The sequence below is a fragment of the Halichoerus grypus genome, chromosome 15 (assembly GCF_964656455.1).
Source record: "Halichoerus grypus chromosome 15, mHalGry1.hap1.1, whole genome shotgun sequence".
NCBI classification, from domain to species: Eukaryota; Metazoa; Chordata; class Mammalia; order Carnivora; family Phocidae; genus Halichoerus; species Halichoerus grypus.
The window spans coordinates 34,341,225-34,366,858 of NC_135726.1; the positions used below are offsets into that span (position 1 = coordinate 34,341,225).

Sequence of the window (25,634 nt, forward strand, 5' to 3'; positions counted from 1 at the left end):
GCTGACATTTTCATGCTTGTCTGTGAAGGAGAGGAAGGAGACAAGTACTCGGTTCTGACTGTTGGGAGCTGCTTGACCCAGCATCCCTGGACCTCTGGATGTGCTTTCCATGAGAACTTGACAGTCATTTTCCCTTCCCTTTGGAATGTGGAGAGGACTTGGAACAGCCCCGTGGAGGGGATCGGGAGTCCAGGCAGCGGCTGACTGAGGAGGATGCCCTGGGTTTATTCTGCAAGGCATGAGCTCTGAGAAGACAGGAGCCACCTCCTTCTTGTTCACCCTTCAGTAGTTGCTGTGGGTGCCTTTAGCACTTCAGTGCCTGAAGCTGGACTCCCAGCTGTATTCTCTTGCCTGGGGGCTCACTCTGCAAGCTGCCAGCCTCAGATTAAGCTAGAAGGGCTGGGGAATTAAGCCCCACAGGGAGGAGCCCTCACCCAGGGGCCAGTGGGATTTGTAGAAATATCCTCTATCCGTCTGGTCAGGTGAAAACCTGTGATGTGGGTGTTCCACACTGGCTCCGACACTTCTCTACATAGGATTAAGCTCCAGTTGCCCACAGGGCTCTCTGGCTTGATGAGATGCCTTCTATTGTTCCCTTTCCCATGCCCTACAGCTCCTGAATAAACTGCATGCATTCATACCCACCTCTTAGGAACTACTTCTGGAGAACTAGACCCAAACAACCCCTGTATCCCAGGGCTGAGCACATAGTAGTTGCTTCATAAATATTTCTGGAAATACTGAAAGCCCCCTGCCTTACAGGGCTGTGATAAGGATCAAATCAAATAACATGAGCAAAAATGTGTTGGGAATTTCAAAGTGTAGGACAATGGAAGGAAGGGTGGAAACTGCCCCCGTTGGGGGTGTGGATATGCAAGAGGGGTGGGTCTGACCCACTGGGCTCCCTCCCGCCCGCCGCCAGCAGGCGCCACAGGACTTGTGTCTGTCTCCGTAGTTCCTCTGCACCAGCTCGTCCAGACTGAGTCCCCTCAGGAAGGAACCGTGACCTGGAAAACGTATCACACGTACATTAAGGCTTCTGGAGGTTCGATATAAAACAACGGGTTTCTTGATTTAATTTGCATTAGAAAATCCTTTCTCAAACTGTTGGGTTCACGTTTTATGATTTCCTTAACAATTGCTCCTTTTATGCTAGAGCTATTTATCAATGCTTTTATTTTTTTTTTTCCATCTGAAGTCTGATAATACAGCCTTTTAAATGGAATCACCCTTTATCTCCATTAAAGCGGCCAGACTCTATTGAAACTGAGTGAGCAGCAGCATGAACCAGCCGTGGTTCTTCCGCACCTCGCTGCCTTTTCACTGAGCACTGCAGCAGTCTGCTCATGGCCTGCCTTAGTGCAAGGTCCCCATCTCGATGTGCAAAAATACCTTCCAGTTTTATTCCCTGTCTCTGCCCAGCAAGACTGAGCTTTTGTTTGTTTTTGAAGAACACTGAGTTGCTTCTATTAAGGTGCATATTGGTAGTTTTTTTCAATATATTGGCAATTTGGACCCATTTTCCAACCAGGTGGAACACATGTCCCCTTCGGGGTTCAGGGTCACAACCCCCAGACTTGTGACAGTAGCCTGAAAGGCAGTTCCCAGGGGTGGGGGCCCTCTTCCTGCAGGCTTTGAATTTTCTATCAGGGCTGGGCCCACTGTAGCCCCCTCCTCTGTAACCCCCTGGACCCCTCCTCTCCTCTTGTAGGGTACCTCCTCTCTCTGTTCGCTGTGTCCCTCTTCCTCCTGATGATCGGCAGCTCTGCCTTCAGCAATTGGTGGCTGGGTCTCTGGCTAGACAAGGGCTCACAGGTGAGTTTCCCTTTGGCATTGGAAAATGATGAGTCAGTTGCTGACGGAGAGCATGAATGCACCCAACACCACACAATGAACCTCCCACTGCCTCTTTCCATGAAGTTGAGATCAGTTGCCTGCACAGTTCAATTCCTGAAATTCCCTTTGATTTTGCAAGACAGGCAGGGCATCTGGATTTTTATGTGCCACCTTCAGATTTTAAAGGACTGACTAAAAAGACTGTGATTGTGCCAGGCAAATGCAGCATGTCTGTGGAGTCATGCCTGTGTAGGATAGAGTCAGTCTTGAAGCCTCCATTGTGAGGCACCTCTGAGGATGGCCGTGGAGGGGCCGGGGAAACCTAGCATGGGTTTTAATCTTCCTGCCTCTGAACAGAAACTGACATCTTATTGTTGACACTGTCAGGTGTCAGAGGGTTTCATCTCTCTCTGCCCTCCAAAGTCCCTCTACAGGAACTGGACATGCAAAAGCCAGACTCAGTTCCTGGTTGTGCTGCAGAGCTACCCTGTATCTTTCTGAGACACCGGGTATCTGCCACCCAAGGGTCTCCTCTAGACCAGGGCGCCTCCTGGAAAGGACTGATAATTCTGCTCTTGCTGGAGCTTGATAAAAACTCTCCCAGCTTTTGGCCAATGGTTTCTAAGCTTTCCTGGAGCCCCTGGGAATGGTGTGGGCCCATCCTGCAAGATGACATTTTGGTATAGTTCTGTTGCTATGACAACCAAAGTGGGAAGGCACTGGGGAGATGTGGGCAGGGGAGAGGTCACCATAGCTCTCCTGGAAGTTGGCACAGCTTCCTGAGGGCTTTCCCAAGGGGAGAAGCCAGTGGGTGCTCTGCACTGTGTAGGAAGAGCGCCATTTCTAGAATATTCTCCCAGATCCTCCCTGGCTCATTAAGAGCTCTTTCCCTGGAGAGCCCAAAGTTTCTGGTCAGGATGGAACCTCCTCCTAGGTGTGGTGCTTCCCCAGTGGGCTAGTGCCACTGGCTAATTGAGCAGCAGCAGTAATGGCAGACCCAGGCATTTGCCCTGCCCCCAGACACTGTGGGCACAACTTGATGCACAGTGAAGTCTCCTCTGTTCAAGCTGGGCCTTTCATCAATTAGCTCCCCAGGGATGCTTTTGCTTTTATGGATATTCATCCATCAGCCGTCACCTCTGGTTTACATTTCCGCTATTGCTGTAATCAGCAAAATGGCATTTAAAAGAAAGATGCTTGTTTGCTCCCCAAAGGCAGTCTTGACTTTCAGCACATGGCTCAGAGAAAAATGAAGCTGCCAATTTCTCAGGAGGAGGAGATGGCCTCTCCCCAGAAGTGCTAGCAGAAATGTGTGTTCTCCCCCCAGCAGGATGGAGCCGCATGTGGTCTTCTTGAATCTTCCCAGAGCCCTGAGGTTCACCAGGCTCCCTCCGCCCTACCAGGGACTTCAGGGCAGTGGACCAGTGCCCCCCAAGGTGCTCCTTGAGAAAAGGAAAGGGAGGGGACTGTGGGGTTGGCTTGATATCCTGTCCTGTATGGGCTGCCTGAGGGCTCTTCAGCCAGCCTCACGGAATCCAGATTTCCTGTGCTTCTGTAATCTTCCTGGCCCAACATCACCTCTCATCTCTGATGCATAGTTCGCTTCCGGGACAGAAGTTATCTGGCTGCCCTGTGCCTGCCTGGTTTGTCTGCTTTGCTTGCCCACTGACTGTGCCGAGCCTCGAGCCTCGTAAGTCAGGTGCCTTGGTGGCAGGGAGCCCAGCAGGAGGACCCAGGCAAAGCACAGAGGTCCTCAAAGGGAAGTGACCTGATTTTACTACCTGGTTCATTCTTCGCAATCATGTACCTCCTTTGTTTCTTCTCTCCGGAAAGATCATCTGGCCAATTCCCACTTTTCCTGACAATTTACCAATTCTTGGTGCTTCTCTTGTTTTTCTCCAAAGATGACCTGTGGGCCCCAGGGCAACGAGAGTGCGTGTGAGATGGGCGCAGTGCTGGCAGACACAGGGCAGCGCGTGTACCAATGGGTGTACGCAGGGAGCATGGTGTCTGTGCTGACCTTTAGTGTCATCAAAGGTTTCACCTTCACCAAGACCACACTGATGGCGTCCTCTTCGTTACACGACCGTGTGTTTGACAAGGTACTGCTCCCAGGGGCTGCACGCAATTCTAGTCGTTGAGTCAATAGCATTTACTGAGAACCTATGACACATCAGACACTGTGCTGGGCTCTGGGCACAGACACATGCTCAAGGGGCTTACAGTATCTACTGTTGACTGTGAAGGCAAACTCCAGGGACTGTGAGGATGTGTCAGGGGCCCTCAGGCTAGACTGGGGGTGGAGGTGAAGGTGGTCAGGAAGGTTTCCCTGAGGACACTGCACTGCACTGGAACAGACATGTGCCGGCCAGCAGGCCATCTCCAGCTCCAAAGAGCCCTGAGTCCACAGACGGCCTCCAGAAGTGCTTCTGGCTGCCTCCTCATTCCACTGCTGCAGTAGGCAGAATTGATTTATTTTATTGATTTATTTTATTGCCAGGGCCCTGGCCGGAGCCCACAGGTGTGGCTCACACTAGGCAGAGAGACACAGGGGAACTTAGCTTTTTATTGCCCCTGGGCACAAAATACCCTCTTCCTCCCAAGGCATCCCGGGCTGCATCCCAGGTTTGGAGGGAGGCCTGACCTGAGGGGGCTCTCCCTGGGGCTCCACACACAGGCTGAATCTTTCCCACACTCTCATTCATGGGGGGCATAAGAATGGGGTGCATCCTCACTTTCCCAAGATGGCCTGGGACACGGTGTTAGGCCCTGGAAAAATGCTCAAGCTGCTCGAAGTATCCCAGCCCCAGCAGAGTGGTCGGTGTTTCCTAAACACACACCTCATTTCGGACTCTCTGATTTTATCCACAGATCCTAAAGAGCCCAATGAGCTTCTTTGACACGACTCCCACTGGCAGGCTAATGAACCGTTTTTCCAAGGATATGGACGAGCTGGATGTGAGGCTGCCATTTCACGCAGAGAACTTTCTGCAGCAATTTTTTATGGTGCTGTTTATTCTTGTGATATTGGCTGCTGTGTTTCCTGCTGTCCTTTTAGTCCTGGCCGGCCTTGCTGTTGGCTTCTTCATTCTTTTACGGTAGGTCGATGCACTATTTAAAAAGGAGCACATGAAACCTTTATGTATTTGGTTAACTCTGCTCAATGACGGGGTAGTATCAGGTGATGCAGAATCCTTGCTGTCTTCTCTGACTGTGGGAGCATATTGATTTTTAGTCTCGATGAAATGCCAGGTGCTATGCTCAGTGCTTTGCATACATCTGGCATTTTAGCCTCAGGGTAACCCTGAGAGGTGGGCGTGATTGGGAAGGTTAAGTCAGTGGTCCTAGGCCAGGAAACTAGTAACCACGGTTGCTGTCTGTCTGCTGTTGTGTCCTCAGTTACAGAGCTCTCTCTGCCATCCCATTGCTGGAGAAGAGAGAGACCAGTCCTTAGTCACTCTGAGCTTTGGGAACTAGCCCCCACCCTAACTGCTGATATGGTTAGAGAAAGGCTTCAGGCAGCTAGGCACTGGGGAGTCCTGCTGAGGCTGTGCCCCATTGCTATTTCCTCACCCACCTTGGAGGGAAGCAGGAGGGTGGATTGACCCCAGCCCTCGAGGAACCCAGTTCTTCCCTGTTGCTGGGGTGAGCTGGAGCCCTCAGCGGGCAGCATGGTCAGTATTGTGTAAGGCCAGATGGTTGGAAATCAGAGAAATTTGCACCAGACCCCCAGCCCTACTGCAAAACTAGCTGGAAGAGCTTGGGGCAAGCCTGTTTCCTCATCCCTAAAGATAATCATTAAAACGTACACCTGGCACATGAACCAGGGGGTTACTGTGAGGATCAAATGAGACTATAGGACTCTAAGTGGCTTATAAATTAAAAATGGAATACAGTTGACCCTTGAACAACATGAGTTTGAACTGCTCATGTCCACTTATATGTGGACTCTTTTTTTGATAAATACAGTACCATACTATAAATGGTTTTTCTCTTCCTTTTGATTTTTTTAATGACTTTCTTTTCTCTAGCTTACTTTATTGTAAGAATATAGTATATAATACATATAACATAAAATATGTGTTAGTTGACGTTTATGTTATTGATAAGGTTTCCAGTCAACAGTAGGCTACTAGTAGTTAAGTTTTTGGGGAGTCAAAAGTTATATGCAGGGGCGCCTGGGTGGCTCAGTCGTTAAGCGTCTGCCTTCGGCTCAGGTCATGATCCCAGGGTCCTGAGATCGAGCCCCGCATCGGGCTCCCTGCTCCGCGGGAAGCCTGCTTCTCCCTCTCCCACTCCCCGTGCTTGTGTTCCCTCTCTCGCTGTGTCTCTCTCTATCAAATAAATAAATAAAATTAAAAAAAAAAAGTTATATGCAGATTTCCAACCACATGGGGGATTGGCGCCCCTACCCTTGCACTGTTCAAAGGTCAGCTGTACAATGTTATAGAAACTTTGAGTTTTCATAAAACTCAACAATATGTTTATTATGCTCCTAGATGTGCCGAATTTTGGGCTGGACACTGAGGGTCTCAAAGAGGGTCCCCCAAATTGTAAAGGATTCAGCCCCAAATCCTGGACCTGCCTCCACCTGTAAGCAAGTTTGTTTTCATCCAGCGACACCACACTCAGAACTGAGTTTTAGAAATATCACTTTGGCCCCAGTGTGGAGGATGGATGGAGCTACAGAAAGATCAAGACCAGGGCTATGGGATGAGAGACCCTTGAAATGTAGAGTCTGAATGAGAGATGAGACAGGCGGAAGCAGTAGGGGACAGAAAAGAGGGGTGGATTTAGGAGCCATTTCTGAGATGGTCTTTGGGGTTGGGGGATGGGAGAGGCCAAGGATGGGTCCAAGATAGGGAGTGACGTGAAGAGAGATACAGGTGATATGGGAAGAGAAGCGGTTTGGGTAATCAAGTCTGTGGGCTTACATTTGGATGTTTGTAGTTTGTGGGTCAAGTCCACAGATGGTGCCAACAGACAGTGGGAAGGGAGGGTATAGGGATGCACTGGGGCTGGAGAGGTGGACTCTGTATCCTTGGCTTCTGTGTAGGAGCTGGTGTGACTGTGAGAACTAGCACCAGTGCCCTGGGCTCTCTCTTTGGTCTCCCACTATCTCCCTGGTGACTCCAAGAAAGGTCACATGGCCTCACTGTCCAGCCTCAAGGGTTTATTGTGATGACCCAATAAAATACTTTCTTCAAGTCCTTTGCAAAGATAAAGATGTCTTGGATACCACTTCTTAAAATGGACTCCTTGGCCTGGTGCTTGTTTTTGTAATCCCTGTGTTTGACCGACCATTGTTTCCGTCTGTTCTCCAGTTTATGCTGTTGATTTACTTAGCAAAAGTTTTTCTCTGCTCTGCACCCCTCCTTCTTGCTACAGAGACAGGCCAGACCATGGCTGGCTATGACTGAATCACCTAAATATTTCCAGCTAACTCACTTGAGCTCTGAGCTAATGAGGTTTTCCTTCCTCTCCCCCAGGTAGTTTTAGCTGAGAGTCTGGAGGGCAGATTTGATTCGCTGTCATGGGCCAGCCTGCCAATGTGCATGCCTGAGGGCAGTAGTCTGGTGCTCAGCAGGGTCCTGGAGCTTCAACACCCAGGGGAGTTGCATCCTGTGGAGGGGTTTGGTTCTAAAGTCAGCTCCTGAGGCTATGATTCAAATTACCTTTGAAAATGCCTTTAGAAGACCACGCATTGGCAGTTGAGGACCAGATTTTCCTCTAGAATTGGAAAAGATCACTTTTTCTTTGGTTGGGTCCCAAAAAGTGGTTGGCTTGTATTAGGAGCTGCATTGTATGAAAATTTCTGGTCTTCAAAGATTGGAATCACATCTCCTGCAGCGAGACACTCATGCTACAAGAAGCACTCAAAACTGAGACCACAGCAAGGAATGGCTCACATTTCTGAGACTCCCTTCCTTCCTTCCTTCCTCCCTTCCTCCCTTCCTCCCTTCCTCCCTTCCTCCCTCCCTTCCTTCCTTCTTTCTTTCCTCCCTTCCTTCCTTCCTTCCTTCCTTCCTTTGTAGTTTCAGGTTTAAATTCCAGTTAGTTAACATATAATGTAATAATAGTTTCAGGAGTAGAATTTAGTGATTCATCACTTCCATACAACACCCAGTGCTCATCACAAGTGCCCTCCTTAATGCCCATCACCCATTCAACTCATTCTCCCACCTATGTCCCTCCATCAACCCACAGTTTGTTCTCTATAGTTAAGTCTGTTTTATGGTTTGCCTCTCTCTCTTTTATTTTCCCCCATGTTCATCTGTTTTGTTTATTAAATTCCACATATAAGTGGAATCATATGGTATTTGTTTTTCTCTGACTGACTTCACTTAGCATAATACAATCTAGCTCCATCCATGTCATTGCAAATGGCAAGATTTCATTCTTTCTTGATGGCTGAGTAATATTCCAGTGTGTGTGTGTGTGTGTGTGTGTGTGTGTGCACATGCGTGTGTGTATACCACATCTTCTTTATCCATTCATCAGTCGATGGACATTTGGGCTCTTTCCATAATTTGGCTATTGTTGATAATGCTGCTATAAACATCACGGTGCAAGCATCCATTTGAATCAGTATTTTTGTATCTTTTGGGTAAATACCTAGTAGTGCAATTGCTGGATAGTTCTATTTTGAACTTTTTGAGGTACCTCCATACTGTTTTCCAGAATGGCTGCACCAGTTTGCATTCCAACCAACAGTGTAAGAGAGTTCACCTTTCTCTGCATTCTTGCCAACATCTGTTGTTTCCTGTGTTGTTAATTTTAGCCATTCTGACAGGTGTGAGGTGATATCTCACTGTAGTTTTGATTTGTATTTCCCTGATGATGAGTGATGTTGAGCATCTTTTCATGTGTCTGTTAGCCATCTGGATGTCTTCTTTGGAAAAATGTTTATTCATGTCGGAGACACATTTCTGAGACCCCATCTGTCCCACAACCAGGATGGCCTGTCCTAGAGGAGAGTGGTGGGCCAACCCCTTCTCCCTAGTTATATGGCATCCATCTGACTTAAACTTTGTCTTGAGTGCATAGTCGGACCTGTGTGTGCTAAGAGCGAGCCCTCCGAGACCCCATTTTGTGGCCCTCTTGATTTACCCACAGCATTTTCCATAGAGGAGTCCAGGAACTCAAGAAGGTGGAGAACATCAGCCGGTCTCCTTGGTTCTCCCACATCACTTCATCCATGCAGGGCCTGGGCATCATCCACGCCTATGACAAGAAGGAGGACTGCATTAGCAAGTGAGTCCAGTGCCGGGCCCCTGCTCCAGGGCTCCCCACTTCACCCCTGACCCTGAATGGGAGGTAACAGGAATAGATGGCTTCTCTGGCTCTGAGAAGGGAAGTCTGGGATGCTGGGGACTCAGTTGGTGAATTGCTGGCAGAATCAAGAAGGAGCAGTCTAAGGCACTAGGACTTTCTCCCTAGTATCTGGGGCCCCAAAAGTGGTGAGCTCATTCAATGACAACCGCAGCATGTGAATTTACATGTTTTATTTTTTGCAGTAGAAGCAAAATGTGTCCAATTCAGGAAAGTAGGAGGAAGCAGGAAAAAGAAGGAAAAAAATCACTCATAGGTCCCCAACCCAAATCCCATTAGTATATTCATATATTTCCTTCCAGTCTTTCATTTTTTCTATTTCTTAAGTACTCATAATCATGTTTGTCTCATTTTATTTTTAAATGGCATTTTTTAAATGTTATAACATATTTCTCATAAATATAAAGTTTTAAAGGCCATATTATATTTTACTTGATGGATACAGCACTTTCCTTCTTTTTAAAATGTGGGGACTAGATGAGTAAATTTCTCTGGAGTCTTCCAGCTCCAAACTTCTAAAATACAGTATAAATTGTATCAACCATGTAGGCTCACTGTGGTAGCAAAGACCTCCAAATTTTAGGGGCTTAACACAGTATGTGTTTATTCTTCCTAGAGTCACATTTTAATGAGAGTCCATAGGGCAGGGGAAAGGGGTGTTGTTCTACCTGGGGCTTTTCCATCCTGAAGGCCTTGGGGGTCTTCTCCAGGATCCTCTGTGTCTAACTGAAAGATAAGGTGAGGAATGGATGCAGAACCTCATGGGAAATTTTTATGAGTTAACTCCAATGAAGATACTCATCATTTCTGCACACTCATTGACCAGACTTCATTCACATGGGCTCACCGAACTGCAAGGGAGGCTGGGAAATGGAGTCCAGCTGTGCCCATAGGAGGAAAAGAAAATGGAGTTTGGTGAATCCATAGCAATATCTGCCACATTGGGTGTTCCATTTTGTTCTGTTTGTTTGTTTGTTTCCCTATATTTTCCCACCTTAAAAACCTAAAGCTTGGGGCACCTGCCTTCAGCTCAGGTCATGATCTCAGTGTCCTTGGATTGAGCCCCACATTGGGCTGTCTACTTAGTGGGGAGCCTGCTTTTCTCTCTCCCTCTGCCTGCTGCTCTGCCTGCTTGTGTGCTCTCTCTCTGTGTCAAATAAATAAATAAAATCTTAAAAAAAAAAAACCTAACACACACTCCAAGTTTGGGTCTAATTCTCTCTCTCTCTCTTCCCATACTTCGCTACCTAGGATTTCAGTGTAGACTCGGCATGCCAGCTTGCCTTTAGTTCAATCAGTGGCTGTGCTGTTCCTAGTTTAACCTGCATGTCATCTGTCAAGAGTCCTGCATCACACATGGACCTTCCCATGTCCTGGTCATGAGGAAAGGCTCCTGTCCATGGAGTCATTCATTGACTTACTCAGGACAAACAAAACAGATACAAGCTTTGTCTTCCTGCAGATTCTCATCCAAGGTTTTCAGGGAAATTCTATGGGACAGCTGAGTCCTACATGATTGATGGGGTCCTTGGTCCCCTTCTTTTAATACTTTCTTTCCTGCCGTGGACTTTCCAGAGGGCTTGGGCTTCTGACATGTATTGCTTTTGTCACCAGACAAAAATGCCACAGGACTGAACAGAGCCTTGAGGTCAAATTCCAATCTGTTTCTTTTGTTCCTGTGCAGTCTAACCAACCACACAGATAGGACCACACATGACTTCTAAGTCACTTAAACCGTCAGCTGCATTTGTAGGCTTTATAAGCTAAAGGATAGAAACACCACGGTGTTTGGAAGAATATTTTAACTAAGCTCTGGGGAAAATAAGTTAGGGTGGAAACAGAAGGGGGAGGGTGTTACAGGCCCCAGCACGGCTGGTCAGAGGTGCTTCCAGACAGTCTTTTGAGGAGTTCTGGAACAAGATGGAACAGCAATGCCTGAGGATGATTGTGATTGTAGCAGTGGAGGAATCTTAACTCTTTAGGGGTTTAAACATTGAAAGGTTTTCGTTTTTTCGCAATAATTTCTACCAGTTGTTCTGATGAAGCCCCTTTCCCAATAGATCAGGGGAACCTTCAGTGGCAGTTGACCTGATGTCTCTTGTGGTTAATGGTTCAGCTCAGCTAAAATTTCCATCTTGAATGTACAGTTGACCCTCGAACCATGCAGGTTTGGGAGCATCAACCCCCCACACAGTTGAAAATTTGCATCTAACTTTTGACTCCCCCCAAACTTAACTACTAATAACCTACTATTGACTGGAAGCCTTCCTGATGACATAAACAGTCAATTAACAACATATTTCATAGATTGTATGTATTACATACTGTAATCTTACAATAAAGTAAGCTAAAGAAAGTGTTATTAAGAAAATCATAAGGAAGAGAAAATACATTTACAGTACCACATTGTATTTATTGAAAAAAATCCATGCATAGGTAGACCCATGCAGTTCAAACCTGTGTTGTTCAAGGGTCCACTGTATTCCCTCCCTAACATACCCAGAGGCTTGGAGTAGTAACACGGTGCTTTGTGTATGAGCTGTGCAGGATGGGGGGCAGGTGTGCTGCTGGGAAACCCCTGATCTATTCTTTTAAACATCCTCCCCCTTTTCTCTGAGCCTGGTTCCCTGAAGCTGGTGCAGGGGAATGGAGTGGGGGAGGACACATCCTCGGGCCATTCTTTCCTTCCTGCTGCTCATTTCTGCTAGTCCAGCAAATTGTGGTGATCTGGTGTGGCAAGGTGGGGGCTCCAACAGGACCAAATCCCTAGCAGCTCTGCTGGGCATTGCTGATGGGCAAGACCTGCCTGGGTCTTCCAGAGAGCTCTTCCTGGGCAGTCTCACACTGCATTCCTTTGATGCAGGGCCTCTTTGCCTCATGCGGAAGAATACTGCATTAAGACTGCAGCACCAAAAGTCACTTCTTTGCACCCCCAAACTGTAGCAACAGCAGGAATGGGCAGGATCTGTCTTCCACACATCTGGGGAATGAGCAACTCTAGGGGCGGGTCTTGCCCTCAACCTTGGTGTTGTCATCGCTCTGTCCCTCTACCCTGTGCCCTTCTCCTCTTTGGCTCAGTGAATACACAGCAGGGGTACAAGATGTCGGCTTTTTCTTCTAAAGGAGACCCCCAGCTTTATAAGCAATTGCCGTGAATCTTCTTTCTCTGATTTGAGGAGGGAAGCAAGCATCCTCCTTTCCCTTATTTTACCGTCATAAACATTGATTCTCCCTAAAGGCAACCTCCTCCACAAACCAGCCCTCCCTCCTTTTATGGATCAAGGGGGCCAACTATCAATTCCACAAGGCCTTTGTAGGGAGTGGCTGACTCCAAAATAGGGATCTTTTGATTGTAGAGCATGAGATACTGAGCACCTTTTGTTCTCAGCTGTGAGTTCTAGTTGCCAGTTCTGGGAAAGAGAAAGAACCCACTCAGCACAATACTGTCACATGGGATATGTGCAAATCAAAGATACCTATGGCAGCAGATTTTAGAGTATGGATATTTTCCTATCTTTGTAAGGGATTCCTATGTAAAGTGCATTAGCCCTTGGTTAAAAATTCCCCTTGCCTTAATTTTCCAGTAGCCCCAACCCTAAGTTTTGGAAGCACACCTGATCTCCTGTTTTGTCTGATCTTTTAATTTTAGGTTTAAGATGCTAAATGATGAAAACTCGAGCCACCTCCTATACTTTAACTGTGCTCTCAGGTGGTTTGCTCTAAGAATGGACGTCCTCATGAACATCGTTACCTTCATTGTGGCCTTGTTGGTGACCCTGAGCTTCTCCTCAATTAGTGCTTCATCCAAAGGCTTGTCTTTGTCTTACATCATCCAGGTAACACCTCGTGTAAGGTTAGGCTTGGCCTGGAGGCTCTGGCATAGGGCATATCAAGGAGGATGGATGTAATAGAAGATCCAACCCAAATGGGTTCAAAGAATAAAGAACTTACTGGCTTACATCATTAAAAGGCCTGGCGGTTATGTGGGCTTCAGGAACAGTTGGATCATAGCCCCTGGCTTTGTCCTTATTCTGTGATGACTTCCTTCATGGTTGTACAATGGTGACTGACAGTCTCTGAGGGCTGTAACAGGAAGGAAGGAGAAACAGAGCTTTTCCTACCCTAGCCACTGAGCAAAAGCCCTGAGCTTTACTCTTACTGGATTAATTTGGGCATCCCAGAATTAGTGCCTGGATAGAGTTGTGATGATTGGCTTAGGCCAATAGAATTAGGATGATTGGCTTAGGATTCATACCCCATCTGACCCCCAAGTCACACAGCTGTCCCACAATAGAGAGCAGGAAAAGAATGCTGGAGAGACAACCGTGATGTCCATGACAAATAATACTGACTTCTCATTTTGGTTGCTTTGGTGTTTTTTCTTTTGGAAAGTAACAGTAATAGGGAAATAATAGGAATAGAGAATAATAATAATAATCAGGAAACACATGCCATTTTGGGTACTGTTGTAAGTCTTGTATGTAAATTAATTCATTTATTCCCATAACAACCCTATGAGTCAGGTACTGCCATAGTCCTCATTTTACAGATGAGAATACTGAGGCTCAGAAAGACTTGTCCAACATCACACACCTGTCATGTGTGAGAGCTATGCTTTGAACCCATGTCATTTGGGTCTGATACCCATCTGAGTGTGAATCTTGGTGTGCGTGTTGTCTAGGGGATAAAGTGTCCAGCTACCTCTGGTTGGGAGAAAGATGAGGGGAGGGGAATAGATTGGTCTATAGACAGACTACCAATCAAATCAGTCTCTCTGTGGCTCCTTCTCACACCCAGAGCCTGTCTGAGTTCTGCTAGATAGAACTGAGTTCTGCTAGATAGTAAGCCCCTGCAGGACATTCTGCCTCCATTCTGTCAAAAGGCTTTTCTTCCCTTTTCCATCTTCCAGAAATCTGTGACTCTTTCATTCAGATATCTCTTCCCAACCCCCTTGCCCTTAAAGGTCTATTCCTTTTTGAAAATCTCTCTGATATCATTTTAATGGCATTTTGGGAAGGGGAAGGAACAAAAATATATTCTCAGGTCTTTATCTTAAGTGGGAAAAAATGAATTTTTCTTGGGTAGGCAGCTTCCCTAATTGATGGATGTTTTTATTTGTTGTTGCCTAGTAAGATAGAAAGCAGATGATATTGAATAGATTCCCATACTTGGTCCAAGAGAAACAGCTTTCCTCAACTGAGGTTGTGCTTTTTGGGGGTATCATCAGCTTTCCATAAGATTATTTTCAAACATTGCTGTGAGGCTAGAGAATTTGAACACACTGAGATCTAGGGGAACACTTCTCTAGCTGGCTTTATGGCTTTGTTGAGCATTAGCCCTCTTTGGAGAACACAGAATCCAAATGACAGAGTTTCCCTTGAGAACAGATGAGACTCCCTAGATGTGTGAAGTCCCACAGAGCAGAAAGTGAATGTAAAGTGACATCACATAACATCATGGAGGAGAATGAGCACTTACTGGGGCCAGCACTGTGCTGACAGGGGAGTTCTAAACTTGTGGAGGGCTGCCCAGAGCCTTGAGGGGCTGATACCCTTGAATTTAACAAAACGTATAAGCCCTTCTCAAGGGCAGGGTTCATTCATTCACTGACTAGATAGCCACTGAGTACCTACCATGAGCCAGGAACTCTGGGAGGTGCTGTGGATTCAGCAATGAACAAGCTGGACAGGTCTCTGCCCTTACGGAGCTTATACTCCATGGGATAAAAAGAGATATAACATGGGATGGAATAAATAAGTGCCCAAGTAAATCAATGAGAAGACTTTGGAAATTGTTTAAGTGTTATGAAGATAATAAAACAGGGAATGTGACTGTCAGTGGGGAAGCAACATTAGATCCTATAGTCAGAGGAGACCTCTGCCAGGAGGTGACTTCCAAACTGATACATGAATGACAAAGAACCAGAGAAGATAGAAGGCAGAATGCTTCAGGCTGAGGGGCCAGGGCAAGGTTTGGGATAAGCAGGAGCTTGGTGCATTTGAGGAACTCAGAAGGTCATATAGTTTGACCAGATTGGTAGAAAATAAGGTCTGAGGCATTGGCAGGGATAGACTCTGCAGGGCTTTGTCACCCATGGCAGGGGAGTTGCTTATATTCTAAGAAAGAGTTCTCAACTGAAGCACTATGGACATTTGGGCTGGATGATCCTCTTTGTGAGAGGCTATCCTATGTGTTGTGGGATGTTAGCCTCCTTAATCTCTAACCAGGAAATCCTAGTAGAACCTCCCTCCTCCAAGGCTGTGACAACCAAAAGTATCCCTAGACATTGCTAAATGTCTCCTGAAGGGCATAATTACCCAGGTCAAGAGCCATTCTCTAAGAGAAATGGAAAGCCAGTGACACGTGTTAAGCCGGGAAGCAGCAAGGGAACCCTGAAAAGGGTCTGGACCTATACCACTCCTCCCCTCATTCACCTGCTTGGGCCACACTGCCTCCTTCCTGTTAAGGCCACTTGCTGCTACTCAGAGCTACCCAAACCTTGAATTTACCTCATGGACTTCTTACTGTAAATGCCTCCACTCACACAGTTCCTTAACTTCCCTAACTGAGGCAACCCCACCCCCAAACCTGGCCCACTTTCACGTCATCCTGTTTTACTGGCATTCTCACCATTTCTTGAAATTACCCCTGTCTTCTCCTGCCAGCCTACTAGAACATTAGCCTCATGAGAGCAGGGGTTTTGTTCTTCATATTCAGCCCTGGAAAACCAGGACCCTCCAGCAGTACCTGGCCCACAGTCACTGCTCACCTAGAGAAAGAAGACCTGGTCCTGCCTCGAGCCCACTAGCCCACCTTGCAACTGAGACAGGTGCTGTTGGTGCACCAACCTTCCAGCGCAGGTCAGTTGGCATCCTGCTGCTAAAGGAAGGTGATCAGTCCAAGCCCAGAGCAGCCTACAGGTGTGGGGAGTTCCCCCAGCTGGAAGTGGCCCAGCAATGATTGAAGGGGGTCAGTGGAGATGTAGCCCAGCTTCCTCAGGACAACTCAAGTGTGTTCCATGCAGTGTCCCAGAGCTTCCAGTGGGATCAAGTTTCAGTTGCCCACAACTAAACCTCTTGTGACTTACCGTCTCTTCTGTGCCCCACTTCTCCCAGCTCCTACTGGTACTTTTAGGGTCCACCTCCTGGATTAGTTTCCTAGGGCTGCTGTAACCAATTACCATAAGTTAGTGGCTTAAAACCAGAGAAATTTATTCTCTCACAGTTTTAGAGGTCGGAAGTCCCAAAGGTGTAGACAGGACCTTGTGCCCTCTGAATGCTCTAGAGGACAGTCCATTCCTTGTCCCTCCCAGCTTCTGGTGGCTCTTGGCATTCCTGGGCATTCCTTGGCTTGTAGCTGCATCATTTCAATCTTTGCCTCTGCCTTCGCATCTTCTTCTCTTTTGTGTCTTCTCTTCCTCTGTCTCTTGGAAGGACACTTGTCATTGGATTTAGGTCCATCTAATCCAGGATGATCTCAAGATCCTTAATTACACTTGCAAAGATCATTTTTTCAAATGAGGTAACATTCACAGGTCTCAGGGATTTGGGTGCAAACATACCTTTTAGGGGGACCACCATTCAATCTGCCCTAATATACTGCTTATACTCAAATTTCAGAGTTGGCTTCTGGGGGATCCTGGCCTGAGGTGGGTAACCTTAACAAGCCACATTCCCCACTCTGAGCCTAGATTTTCTCATGTCTGAAGCAAACAGACGGGCTTAATGGTTTTCTTCTACTCTGATGATCTGTGGTGATTGGATTTCAATTGCTGTTTGGTTGTGGATAGGTTAAAGCAGGGAGGGCATAGAGGTACAGGACCCCACCAGATGGCAGCAAGGTGGGGGGATACCCAGCAGTTCTGTGGCCCTGGGAGATTCCAGCTCATCAGCATCTTCCTGTCGCTCAGACTAAGAGTGATCAAGTGATACTGTGGTGGGATGGTACTTGCCATCTGGAGTGCCAGGGAAAATGTCATTACCCATTTGTTTCTAAATGCACAGGAAATGTTTAAAGGCAAAACACCCCAGTATCTTCACTTCTAAGCACTTGGCTGGGAATGCAGGCCTACTCTTTGTGTGGCCTTGAGTGAGACTGGGGAACGGTACTTCACAAGGGCTTCCCCTGAAAGTGGGACAGTGGAATCCAAGGGAGGAAAGGGTTCTAACCCAGCTGCTTGCTTCTCTACAATAGCTAAGTGGACTGCTCCAAGTGTGCGTGCGCACAGGGACAGAGACCCAGGCCAAATTCACCTCCGTGGAGTTGCTCAGAGAGTATATTTTGGTAAGAAATTTGTACATGCCAGAGGAGGGGCTAGTTAACTCTGGCAAAACTTATGTAGGCATTTGATTTTTTAGACATGTGAAAGGCATCTTTTTGAAAACTGAAATGGGACCACAACCCTCTTCTTAAAACCCATATTTACTCTAAAGTTCTTGAGGTTGAAGAAGATACACCTTTTTTTTTTTTTTTTAAGATTTTATTTATTTATTTGAGAGAGAGAGAATGAGAGACAGAGAGCATGAGAGGGAGGAGGGTCAGAGGGAGAAGCAGACTCCCTGCCGAGCAGGGAGCCTGATGCGGGACTCAATCCCGGGACTCCAGGATCATGACCTGAGCTGAAGGCAGTTGCTTAACCAACTGAGCCACCCAGGCGCCCGAAGATACACCTTTTAAAACATTTTTCCTCGAGGGCAGTTTCTCCACACAAAAAGAGAAATCAGTGGCTAACTTTAGTTCCTAAAAATTAATATTTGATTGGCTGAAATTGTAAATTGCAAAAAAACAATGGTTGAACTCTTCTCTAAAAGGTTTTTTTTTAAGATTTATTTATTTTAGAGAGAGAGCACGGGGGGTGGGGCAGGAGAGGAAGAAGGGAAGAAGGAGAGAGAGAATCTCACGCAGACTCCCCACTGAGCAAGGAGCCCTATGCGGGGCTTGATCTCATGACCTTAAGATCATGACCTTAGCCGAAACCAAGAGTTGGACGCTCAACTGACTCTACCACCCAGGTGCCCCTTCTCTAAATGCTTTTATGTTCAACTTACAAATCCTGCAATTCTTTGAAAAGAAGCCTAGACAAGTTAAGCAATCACTTTTAAGGGACTCTGAATAGCATTTAGCCCCATTTACAAACTTAATCTCTTTAAAACATTTTAAACTGTATTTTAAAATTTAGCGCATTTTATTCCCTTCTTAAGTATCTTGATTATCTGATTTAACAAGCAAACCTTCCAGAGGTTATATAAATCTAATAAATTACACTTATAAATACAGTAAGCTTTAAATTTGCATAACCATCCCAATGCTGTAGATGAACAGTAAGCTTTTAACTTAAAATCATGTTTAAATAAATTATTCAATTATACATTTTAAATTAGAATCACAGGCCCTTATGTTACTAATATTATTATACTTAAAACACCAAATATGCAGAATCCTTAAACTGATAATATTACTGTTATAATTTTGCTTCTCTTAAATATATATATTTATAAATATATAAATTTAAATATATATATTTTATTGGGCATGGAGCTCAATGTGAGGCTTGAACTCATGACCCTGAGCTGAAATCAAGAGTCAGACGTTTAACAGCCTGAGCCACCCAGGTGCCTCAAACTTCTCTTAAATATTTTTGTTATGAATTCTAGGTCAACTGGGGGTTAAAAATATTCACTAAGAATACAGTTATTTTCTCAGCTAATTGTGGTTGCCTATCACAGATTTGGGCTGGTCAACCACCGTACAAGGGCACATGAGGGTCTTCTTATCTCTAACAAAGACTCATCATTACAGAGGAGGGGTTGGTCTTATAACATAGCCAAGTTGCTCTGCTCCTTACTTAGACTTTGCATTTCTTGGATTTTTTGGAAACTAAAATGTCTTTTCCATGTCACTTTAAAGACCTCTGAACCTGACATTCTGCCTTCTTGTCATCTTCTTACTTCTAACACCATGATGACTCTGGCAGATATTGAAATTATATCTGATTGAATTCTGTAAGTCTCAAGATTTGGTCTGGATTTGTCATATAGCTTCAAGGTCACACGGCTGACACTTGCCCAGGCCCACAAGGCCCAGTAGGAGCTGTCCCTTATAGTTATCCATCTCTCTATTCACTAAGCTCCAGCCACATGATTTTTCTTTCTATTCCTCAAAGTGACCAAGCTTGCCCTGGGCTCGGGGCCTTTGCACTAGCTGTCCACTCTGCCTAAAAGGCTCTGGACCCAAATCTTCTTATAGCAGGCATTTTTGCAGCATTCCAGGTCTCAGCTTGAATGCCACATCCTCATAGATGCCTTCTTCAACCCTTAAGTTACTTTTATTCTGCCTCCCATTTCCATCACACACATTCTGTATTCTGTTACAATACTCTGTTTTATTGTCGTCACTTCTGATTTCACTTCTTGTTTATCATCTGAGTTCCCCACTGGAATGTAAGTTCTTGACTGAATTTATTGGTCTAGCTCACCACCAAGAACACGAGGACCTAGAATTGTGGGAATGAATGAATGAATTAAATGGATGGAAAAGTGAATGATTATTAACCTGTCACTGGTCATTCTGCTTTTCAGACCTGTGTTCCTGAGTGCACTCACCCCCTCAGAGTGGAAACCTGTCCGCATGACTGGCCCAGCCGTGGGGAGATAACATTCAGAGACTATCAGATGAGATACAGAGACAACACTCCCCTTGTTCTTGACGGGCTGAACTTGGTCATTCAAAGTGGGCAGACAGTTGGGATTGTTGGAAGAACAGGTTCTGGTGAGCTCTGACTATGCTTTTTTCAGGTTGTTTTCTTTGCATTTCCACTGGGTGTGCTGGTTAAGCCACACCAGAGGGTGGTGTGTGTGTGTGTGTGTGTGTGTGTGTGTGTGTGTGTGTGTGTGAGTGTGTGTGTGTGTGTGGTGGATTGGCTGGTTTTTTTCCCCTCAAATCTCTTTACTGTAAATTAGGATTTCAGGTTGAATGGGTGTACGGAGTTGGAAACAATCACACATCAGTTTTTGAATTAATTAAATGAGAATCATTCTGGTGAAACGAGGCCCAGAGGATGAGTCTTGTGTTAACAGCCCCTGCAGGGATGGGCAGGTTAGCCGCGTTAGGGCAGTGGATTACCTGCACAGAGTGAGGCCTTTCTGTCTGCATGGTCATCTGCATGGAGACATTTCACTGCATTAGAAATTCCCTTGATGAGATACTTGGATATGATGGAAGTGCAAACTGATGTTTGATTTGCTGTTCTTGCTTTTATTGTTCCCAGGAAAGTCATCATTGGGAATGGCCTTGTTTCGTCTAGTGGAGCCAGCCGGTGGTACGATCTTCATTGATGAGGTGGATATCTGCACGATTGGTTTGGAAGACCTCAGAACCAAGCTGACTGTGATCCCTCAGGATCCTGTCCTGTTTGTAGGTACAGTAAGGTAGCTGTTTTTGATCGTCATGCATCTATTTTTTGGATGGTAAAATCAGACCAGCCAGGAGCTTGGTGAAGTGCCCACAGTGGGGATAAGAGAAGCAGCATCCTGAGGTGCTCACGAGCACTGCAAGTACCTGCTCTTCAGTGAAACCTTGGGAGGAGCCAAGGACTAGGGCCCTGAACATTACCTGTATCTTATGAGCTACATCACCAATAAGCGAGATGCTTACACATAGGGTAAGCAGATCTCCCAGTTGGTCCTGGAGAGCCCCGGTTTATGCCTGTGTCTCAGCATCCTATCATGTTTACCAATGGCCACTCTCAGAAGAGCCCATTTTGCGAAATAAAATAAGTGGTTTCCCTGTGTATATAGCCGTCCATAGGACAGTGCATCAATTTATTCCCACTGAGGAGTGAACAGAAGTTGTTCAAGTATAAGAATGGTAGGGTTGCAACTTTTAGGACTCAAGATCTGATGTTAAGGGACAAGGAGAAAGCCAGTTTCTCATTTAGTCCAGCACAATGGCTGCCCCTCTGATGAGAGGAATATTTCTCCCATGGAGCACCAGATCAAGTAGTAGGCTGTATACTAGACTCACACCCTGCAAGTGGGATACCCACTCTGGGCAAGGGCCTGGGAGCTGCAGCTATACCTCTTGCTTCTGAAGGTGGAGTGAATGCAATGGCAGAGTGAATCCCACCCCTTCACCTCCACCAAGAATTTGCAGAGGGCCAAATGCATTCTGCCGTAAACGGCCATTGTGAGGACAAATGTGTCTTCCTGAGTGCCTTGCTCAGTGCTATCTCTTCTGCCTTGGTGGTCTCTGCCCCATCACAGAGCTGTGGGTTCTTGCTCTCTTGGTCTGAGGTTGGTTATTTTACGGACCATTGTCCTGGGCTAAGCACTACTTTTGGAGGCAAAGGAGTCATCACACACCACCTCTTACTCTCTCCCACAGGCTGCAGAAAACATGCTCCCCCCATCCTGTCTTCCTCAGAAATCCAGCTCCCTGCTCTTTCCTTTATTGCAGGTACAACTTGGATCCCTTTGAGAACCACTCAGATGAGATGATCTGGCAGGTTCTGGAGAGGACATTCATGAGAGACACAGTAGGTCTCTGGGGCTGTCCAGGATGAACCTGTTTCTCAGCACCAGGGCCCCAAATACCTGGCCCAGGTTTGAATTGGACAAGCGCTGGGCCAGCATTTGGCCAGGCTTATTTGTTGGCATCACATATGTCAGTAGAATGTGATCCTTATTTACTCTCTATTGTTTAAAGCAACAATAGATAATATGTATTAGGCCTCTGCAATGGTCCAGTCAAGAGCTCTGCATGCATTATCTCATTTGGTCCTGTCCTGACTATAACCCTCTGAGGTTGGGACTCCTACCCTGATTTTTAGAGGTACAGAAATGAAGACTCAGGGAAGAAATATGTGTAAGCTAGTAAATGGCAGAATGGAGACTTGAACCCAAGTGCATCTGACTCTAGAGCAGATGGGGCATCCTTCTGCTCTGCCAATAGCCTTATTTGCTTCTGGGAACAGAGAAGCCCCAGGAAGGTGAGGGGGCATGGCATGCTCCAGGAATGGCAAATATGGCCAGTTTCTGTGAGATGGGGTCCTGTCCTATAAGAGCTGCAGCTGGGGTCAGCAGGTGAACGTGGCCACCTCTGCAGCATAGAGGGGATTGTTTCCACCAAGACTTGGTACCAAGGTGAGCATGCCCCAATGCCACTATGACTGTATAAATCAGATACTTCCTTGCCTTTCTTTGATGACTAGAAAACTCTCCCATCCCATGTCTATTTTGTCTAGGGAACTAGGGACCCTGGAAGCCATTTACGCTTCGTTTGTGTTTGTCTGGAGCCATATGTGCACCATTTGTCCTCTTTTGGCAAGGTGTCTACGGGGCTATATGAATCATACTGTGATTTTAAATTATTAATGTCCGCCTACTCCCTGGTCTTTCCCTGGTGCCTGTTTGCGATGAAATGATTGTTGTTTTGTATTTTCTTTTCCTCAGTAAAATAAAGCCAGCTGATGAATGCATGAGAAGGGGACAATCAATATAGACGATGCAGGACAATTTTATAGATCATCAGCATAAATGTGACATTTTCTATGTTTTATAGATAATGAAACTCCCGGAAAAATTACAGGCAGAAGTCACAGAAAATGGAGAAAACTTCTCAGTAGGGGAACGTCAGCTGCTTTGTATGGCCCGAGCGCTTCTCCGTAATTCAAAAGTAAGGAAACAGCACGGAAAATGGATTGGTCAAATTTTGGATATTTCCCGCAGCGCCACTCAATCCAGGAGGTAGAGCCACGCGTTTGTCTTTCACCAAAGAGAGAACAATTGAGCCATTTAAAAACCGATCACTTTCTTTTAAGACAAAGTTGTAAGGGGTAAAAATTGAAAAATAACAGCCATTTACAGCAATAGCACCTGCCTCCCCTGGGCCTCCCCCTGGGAAGCCTTGCTTAGGTATTCTCTCTGTCCTCCTAAGTGGTTTGAGTATAAGAAATCTGCCTCTTGACTTTTTTTTTTGCCTTGTCCCTGAACAATCCTGAGGCCTGATAAACAACACCCAGGATGTTAAAGAACACCTTCAGAATGCTAAGAAATGAGAATTGTAAAATTTATACTCATTTTTCTTAGTGACTTAGTCATCCTTGGCTACTGATTTCAAGGAACGGGTTGCAGTTGCTTTAGAAATCCCATTCTCTGAACCCTGATCAAAGTGTAACCCATCGTGTATGTTGTGTAGATGTCCTAATGGCAGGGAGGGAGCCAGCCCCAGCATGCATTCCATCCTGACTGAGGCACTATACGCTGCTAAGTGGTTTGTGTGCTGTGTTGTCTTTGTGTTTCATGCCCCGAAGAAGGTATAACCCCCTTTTACAGATGAGGACATGGAGTCTTGGGGAAGTTAAATAATTTAACCACGGTCAAGCCAGCTAGAGCTGAGCTCGAGCCCTCTGACTTGCAAACCAGCACTGTGGTCAGCAGAACTGTGCCCTCCCCCTCCAAAGATGTCCACGTACTGATAGCCTTGCAGATGTGATTAAGCCAAGGATTTTGAGGTGGGAGATTTTCCTGGATTACCTGGGTGGGCCTAGTATAGTCATGCAGATCTGTCTAAGAGGGAGGCAGGAGAGTCAGAAAGAGAAGAGGAGATGTGACCGATGGAAGTATACATTAGAGCAATGCTAGGAAGGTAGTACGAGCCAAGGAACACAGGCCAGAGCAGCTGGTACAGGCAAGGGAACAGTTTCTCCCTAGAGCCTGCAAAAATAATGCAGCCCTGGCAAAACTTGACTTTAGGACTTCTGACTTCCAGCTCTGCAAGACACTAACTTTGTGTTGTTTTTAAGCCTCTTGAGTTTGTGCTAATTTGTTATAGCTGCGATCAGAAACAAATACATTATTATAGCTCATGCTGATTCATGTTAGCATGGTAGATAAACCCTCCTACCAGGTTGTAAGATTAGAATAAACAACTTAAAAAGAGACGTAAGTCATATATCACCTTATTCTTTCAGTCAGTCCCTCTGAAGGAGATGGAGGAGGTGTGAACTGGCTTTTACTTTGCTCTTATTTTTCTAACCTTTTGAGATGGACACTTAGCTCATGACTTTTCAGCCCTTCTTCTTCTTTTTTTAATAAGTAGAGCTAAGACCGTGAGTTTCCCTCAGCTGCAGTCTTGGCTTAGTGCGACTTTTACGATGTGCCTTCCTCAACAGATCATTCTCCTTGATGAAGCCACCGCCTCCATGGACTCCAAGACCGACACCCTTGTTCAGAGCACCATCAAAGATGCCTTCAAAGGCTGCACGGTATTGACCATTGCCCACCGCCTCAACACGGTTCTCAACTGCGACCTCGTTCTGGTCATGGAAAATGGAAAGGTACAGGAAGTTGTTGGCGTAACCTCCCCAGAAGCTTCAGTGGTTTGGACTCTAGGTGAGTGGATCTTTTCTGCCAATTTCAGCTCTTTTTCTCTGACTTTCAGGTGGTCGAGTTTGACAAGCCTGAAGTCCTTGCTGAGAAGCCAGATTCTGCATTTGCAATGTTACTAGCCGCAGAAAACAAAGTTCGACTGTAGAGGTCCCTGATGGGGCCACATCAGCTGATTTTAGAGGAGGAGGAGGATGCTTCAGATGAGTTGGAGGAGCCTGCAGGAGAAGGGCCTGCCATTTCCGCAGGCAGCCCTGGCCCATTGTCCCTTCCATCCCTGACACATAAGTTGAGCTAGGGCGGAGGTTGCTGTCCTGCCTTACCCAGCCCATGCCTCCCGACCTCACCTGGCAGGCTTGGGGTTGGTTCTGGGTGGTGAACTGACGCAGAAGAAACTAATGGATTAAAAAACCGCCCCTCACCTCCTAAAACCCCAAGGTCCCCATCAATGTGTCTCCATCAATACCACCTCAGTGCTTGAGATTGGAAACATTGTAACTTTCAGTTAAACCTGATCAAACGGAATGGGAAAATGCCTAAGGACGGAATTTGTAAAGTTTCCTGCCTTGTTACCAGAAGGGAAAAGAGCGGAGTTTCCTTTCTGTTGAAGTCCTATTCATATCTATTTTGAGTGTGTGACAAGCAGTAACTACACAGATCTGTAGCATGAAAGATTGATTACAGTGTTTGGTGAAAAATTTAAAAAAAAATCATATTATATGTTCCATTTGATCTATTAGAATAACGAGGAAAACAAAAGGTTGGAGTTTCTCTATAAATGACATTTTTATATCTTCTATATTGGTCACTAAAATGCAGTAGGAAATTAAACTACCCTGAAATGTTGCCTTGCAATTATTTTACTGAAGATCTTCCACCTTCTGTACTACTTCCTCTCACAGACCCTAATTGCTTTCTGGGTAGACTCAGTAATAAACCCCCACAGCATCCCCAAATAAAAGGCTTCCTTTCCAACTTTAAGGTATGCTATGTCAGAAACAGAAAAGATATGTTTCCAGTAGCCTGCAGTGAGTGCTGTTAATTCATGGTAACATTTGGAAGAAAATAGGAAAGGAAAGGAAA

At 46.0% G+C, this 25,634-nt stretch overlaps 1 protein-coding gene across 5 annotated transcripts in view; it reads left to right on the top strand.

Moving 5' to 3' along the window:
* The window catches only part of ABCC12 (ATP binding cassette subfamily C member 12), a 93,963-nt gene extending 68,694 nt beyond the window's left edge, over nt 1-25,269 (top strand). The window contains exons 18-30 of one of the 5 annotated variants that reach the window (XM_036124326.2): nt 956-1,045; nt 1,712-1,815; nt 3,741-3,938; nt 4,708-4,934; nt 8,953-9,090; nt 12,818-13,004; nt 17,362-17,451; nt 19,746-19,935; nt 20,435-20,594; nt 21,622-21,700; nt 22,726-22,839; nt 24,338-24,502; nt 24,607-25,269. In XM_036124326.2, coding sequence (XP_035980219.1) covers nt 956-1,045; nt 1,712-1,815; nt 3,741-3,938; nt 4,708-4,934; nt 8,953-9,090; nt 12,818-13,004; nt 17,362-17,451; nt 19,746-19,935; nt 20,435-20,594; nt 21,622-21,700; nt 22,726-22,839; nt 24,338-24,502; nt 24,607-24,699 — 1,835 coding nt within the window. In that variant the 3' untranslated portion in view covers nt 24,700-25,269. Of the gene's footprint in view, nt 1-955; nt 1,046-1,711; nt 1,816-3,740; nt 3,939-4,707; nt 4,935-8,952; nt 9,091-12,817; nt 13,005-17,361; nt 17,452-19,745; nt 19,936-20,434; nt 20,595-21,621; nt 21,701-22,725; nt 22,840-24,337; nt 24,503-24,606 lie in introns of those variants that run through there. The other 4 variants (XM_078062374.1, XM_078062373.1, XM_078062376.1 and 1 more) reach the window with 4 other exon arrangements.
* Nucleotides 25,270-25,634: the final 365 nt, after the last annotated feature.